Raw genomic sequence first — 5,000 nt, forward strand, 5'->3', positions numbered from 1 at the left:
AGTATACGGTATATCATATTATTATTATTTTTAATTTTTGTTTTTGGAAGATGCATTAAACGGGAGCGTTTCAGTCTCAACAGCACTCGCTGAGAAGAACAGGGCGCTGCATATGCGGTAAGGGTAGGGCTGTGCAGGTGAGGGCGGGGCTGTACAGGTGAGGGCGGGGCTCATACAGGTGAGGGCGTCCCGTGCACTAACCGCGTATTCCTCTCCCCCGCCCCCGGTCCCCCCCCCCCCTCAGGGTCCTACCTCCCCGACGGGAGCGCGGTGGATCCGGAATACTACTTCACCTCGGTCAGCTCCAGTTTCTCCGTGTCGCCCCTCTTCACGGGCAGCAGCGGGACGGAGTTCAGCCTGCCCCTGGAGACGCTGCGCGCCCTGCTGCACATGGTCAGGCTCGCCGCGTTACCGTTCCTGTTTCAGCTGACGCTCGCGTATTCAACCGAAGCGGCTCACAGTTGATTAGACCGAGCAGGGGCCAGTGTGGAGCTAAAAACCAGGGCTTGCGCCACCAACCTTCCTGGTCCCATTCATGTACTTTAGCCTCTAGGCTACTGGCTTTCCCAGTGATGTACCTTAGTCACTAGGCTACAGGCTGTCCCAGTCATGTACCTTAGCCACTAGGCTACAGGCTGCCCCAGTCATGTACCTTAGCCACTGGGCTACAGGCTGCCCCAGTCATGTACCTTAGTCACTAGGCTACTGGCTGTCCCAGTCATGTACCTTAGCCACTAGGCTACAGGCTGTCTCAGTCATGTGCCTTAGCCACTAGACTACAGGCTGCTCCAGTCATGTACCTTAGCCACTAGGCTACAGGCTGCCCCAGTCATGTACCTTAGCCACTCGGCTACAGGCTGCCCCAGTCATGTACCTTAGCCACTAGGCTACAGGCTGCCCCAGTCATGTACCTTAGCCACTAGGCTACAGGCTGCCCCAGTCATGTACCTTAGCCTCTAGGCTACAGGCTGCCCCAGTCATGTACCTTAGCCACTAGGCTACAGGCTGCCCCAGTCATGTACCTTAGCCACTAGGCTACAGGCTGCCCCAGTCATGTACCTTAGCCACTCGGCTACAGCCTGCCCCAGTCATGTACCTTAGCCACTAGGCTACAGGCTGCCCCAGTCATGTACCTTAGCCACTAGGCTACTGGCTGTCCCAGTCCTGTACCTTAGCCACTAGGCTACAGGCTGCCCCAGTCATGTACCTTAGCCTCTAGACTACAGGCTGTCCCAGTCATGTACCTTAGCCACTAGGCTACAGGCTGCCCCAGTCATGTACCTTAGCCACTAGGCTACAGGCTGCCCCAGTCATGTACCTTAGCCACTAGGCTACAGGCTGCTCCAGTCATGTACCTTAGCCACTAGGCTACAGGCTGCCCCAGTCATGTACCTTAGCCACTAGGCTACAGGCTGCCCCAGTCATGTACCTTAGCCACTAGGCTACAGGCTGCCCCAGTCATGTACCTTAGCCACTAGGCTACAGGCTGCCCCAGTAATGTGCCTTAGCCTCAAGGGGACAGGCTGCCCCTGATGTATAACAGACTTGCGTAAACAGTCCATTCCATTATAAGTCGTGTTTTTTTTTTTACCACAGTATTTTTGCTGTCCAATCCAATTATTTTCTGTGTGTACCTGCCCAGGTGAAGCAGTTTGTCTCCGAATCGTTTCTGAGAACTGTCGACGTCACCATGGCTGAGCTTGAAGAGGTGGGTACAGACTAGCCGAGCCCGCGGATCAGATGGTCAGAGGTGGCCCTCAGGGGTCAGTAGTTCTGCTGCTTTTTGTCCCTCCTCGCTAATCAGGACTGACTCTGGCCAGTAAGTGGCACTAACCGACAAACCTGGGTTCAAATAGTGTTTGATTTGCTTTCAAATAGGTTTCTGTGCTCTATTGATCTTGCCTGGTGCATTTGAGGGGCGATGTGGCTCAGGCAGTAAGAGCAGTCGTCTGGCAGTTGGAGGGTTGCCGGTTCGATCCCTCGCCCGGGCTGTGTCGAAGTGTCCCTGAGCAAGACACCTAACCCCCAAATCCTCCTGACGAGCTGGTTGGTGCCTTGCATGGCAGCCAATCGCCGTTGGTGTGTGAGTGTGTGTATGAATGGGTGAATGAGAAGCATCAATTATACAGCGCTTTGGATAAAGGCGCTATATAAATGCCTACCATTTACCATTTACCATTTGAGCCTGCAAGGAGGGGCAGATGGCCGGGGTTTACACTCTTGGGATCGTGAAATTCTTTTCTCCGATAGACCAGGTGAGCTCAATTCAAATGCAGAAAAGGTGTTTGAGTCCAAAACAAATACTGTTTGAGCCCGGGGCGGTGTGTCACAAAGCAGGAATATTGAGTCAGCTGGCCAAGTTCCCCGAGTAAAACCCAGAGCTCCTCCAGAACTGGAACTTGGACTGATGTGAAGGCAGCTAACCCCTTGTTTGTTAACTGATTGATTAAATATCTGATTGATTTGTTAACTGATTGATTAACTATCAGGTAGAAAAAGAACCCTGCTGCACTCCTGCCCCTGGGGGCCAGATGTCAGTCCTCCTGCTCTCTAACCCTTTCCTGCCTGGTTTGGGACGAGGCCATGGGAGGGGGGGGGGGGGGTACCCAAAGGAAGGCTGACGGGCAGAACGTCTTCTCTTGCTTCCGCTAGACCAATCCCAACATGGATCTCTACTACAAAACCTTCAGCGACCCGCTGTACGTGGCCATGTTTAAGATGCTGAGGGACACCTTGTACTATCTGAAAGGTAACAAGAGTTTGGGGAAGAAGTATCTGGGTGTCTGTCGTTTCCATTAAAAATTAAAAATACGTTCACGCTAGCACTCGGCGAGTCTCAAACGCGCGTCCGCCTTCCGCGCAGACCTGCCGACGGCCTTCGTGAAGGAGGTGCACGACTTCGTCCTGGAGCAGTTCAGCAGCAGCCAGTCGGAGCTGCAGAAGATCCTGCACGACGCGGAGCGAGTGCACGGCGACCTCAGTCCGCTGAAGCTCCGTTGCCACGCCAACGCCGCCTGCGTGGACCTGATGGTGTGGGCCGTCACAGAGGAGCAGGGTAAGCGCCCGGCAAGCTTTGGGGGAATCTGGGCGTCGGCAAAACCCGCCAGGAAGGCAGCGGATTGTGGAACTAGAGCACTAATCGCGACAGCTAGCAAACTAGCTCGCTCAGTAACATAGATACAGATCGATTTGATTTAAATGCATCAAATATAAAGTACCTGTGAAGAGTTATGGAGTGTACACATGGTCTGTGATTGGCTAAGCTGAACCTGCTGCCTTCCTGTCGTCACTGAGGGACGGACAGCATCTTTGGCCCCTTTACCCTCAGCTCTGCATTATGGGTAAATCTGGGGTTCTGCTCCGTGGTCCTTGACTCTTCCCCGGGTTTTGTAGTGTCTGCAGCATTACTTAATGTTACCTGTCGCTTATTGATGATGTCACAGCGAGCTGCCTGTCATCACTCTCTCTGTCTCTCGCTCTCTTCCTCTCTCACTCTCACTCTCTCTCTCTCCCTATCTCTCACTCAATCTCTCTCACTCTTTCTCTCTCACTCTCTCTGTCTCTCTCTCTGTCTCTCTCGCTCAATCTCTCTCTCTGTCTCACTCACTCTCTCACTCTCTCACTCTCTCACTCTCTGTCTCTCTCTGTCTCTCTCACACTGTCTCTCTCTCTGTCTCTCTCACTTAATCTCTCACTCTCTGTCTGTGTCACTCACTCTCTCACTCTCTCACTCTCTCTCTGTCGCTCACTCTCTCACTCTCTCACTCTCACTCTCTCTCACTCTCACTCTCTCACACTCAATCTCTCTCTCTCTCTCTCTCTCACTCTCTCTCTGTCTCTCTCACTCTCTCTCTGTCTCTCTCACTCTCTCACTCACTCTCTCTCACTCTCACTCTCTCACACTCAATCTCTCTCTCTGTCTCTCTCTGTCTCTCTCACTCTCTCACTCTCACTCTCACTCTCTCACACTCAATCTCTCACTCTCTCTCTGTCTCTCTCTGTCTCTCACTCTCTCACACTCAATCTCTCACTCACTCTCACTCTCTCACACTCAATCTCTCACTCACTCTCTGTCTCTTTCTCACTCACTCGTGCAGGGGCGGAGAACCTCTGCACCAAACTCTCGGAGAAGCTTCAGTCGAAAACCTCCAGTAAGGTCATCATCGCTCACATGCCCCTGCTGACCTGCTGTCTACAGGTAAACCACCGTCACTAACACGCCCAGGTTCACCGGCCGTCATGGCGAGACTGAAAAAGTTGTACAGTTATTGTATTTGTCCAAGCCGGGTTCCAGTACAGGTGTTTCAGCCACCCATTCAATGTGAACCACATGGTTGAAATAGAGGGTCAATCATTGAGAATTTTTGCGCAGTCCCTGTCTCAAAATTGTACAAAATGGCGGCGCCGGTAAACTAGACTTCCCGGGCTTCAAACCGCTTCTCACGAGCCCACTGACAGTCGGTGGCACAGAAGTAACGGGCACATATTTTTTCAAAAGTCCCCATTCTGGTATTCTTACGTCTGTAACTGAACCCCCCAGGGCCTGGGCCGGCTGTGTGAGCGCTTCCCCGTGGTGGCACACCCTGTCACCATGTCTCTCCGAGACTTCCTGGTGGTGCCGTCCCCCGTGCTGGTCAAGCTCTACAAGTACCATAGCCAGTACAGCACAGGTATGAGCCCCGCCCTCACCTGTACAGCCCCGCCCTCACCTGTACAGCCCTGCCCTCACCTGTACAGCCCTGCCCTCACCTGTACAGCCCCGCCCTCACCTGTACAGCCCTGCCCTCACCTGTACAGCCCTGCCCTCACCTGTACAGCCCCGCCCTCACCTGTACAGCTACGCCCTCACCTGTATGAGCCCTGCCCTCACCTGTACAGCCCCGCCCTCACCTGTATGAGCCCTGCCCTTACCTGTACAACCCTACCCTTACCTGTATGAGCCATGCCCTTACCTGTACAACCCTACCCTTACCTGTATGAGCCATGCCCTTACCTGTACA

The 5,000-nt window shown here is 53.5% G+C and overlaps 1 protein-coding gene across 2 annotated transcripts in view; it reads left to right on the forward strand.

Moving 5' to 3' along the window:
• pi4kaa (phosphatidylinositol 4-kinase, catalytic, alpha a) overlaps window positions 1-5,000 on the forward strand; it is a 50,141-nt gene that overhangs the window by 6,610 nt on the left and 38,531 nt on the right. For both annotated transcript variants that reach the window (XM_061262559.1, XM_061262560.1), the window contains exons 8-13: window positions 245-393; window positions 1,643-1,708; window positions 2,653-2,749; window positions 2,864-3,055; window positions 4,098-4,198; window positions 4,541-4,670. In XM_061262559.1, coding sequence (XP_061118543.1) covers window positions 245-393; window positions 1,643-1,708; window positions 2,653-2,749; window positions 2,864-3,055; window positions 4,098-4,198; window positions 4,541-4,670 — 735 coding nt within the window. The remainder of the gene's footprint in view (window positions 1-244; window positions 394-1,642; window positions 1,709-2,652; window positions 2,750-2,863; window positions 3,056-4,097; window positions 4,199-4,540; window positions 4,671-5,000) is intronic.

Source organism: Conger conger, chromosome 12 (assembly GCF_963514075.1).
Source record: "Conger conger chromosome 12, fConCon1.1, whole genome shotgun sequence".
NCBI lineage: Eukaryota > Metazoa > Chordata > Actinopteri > Anguilliformes > Congridae > Conger > Conger conger.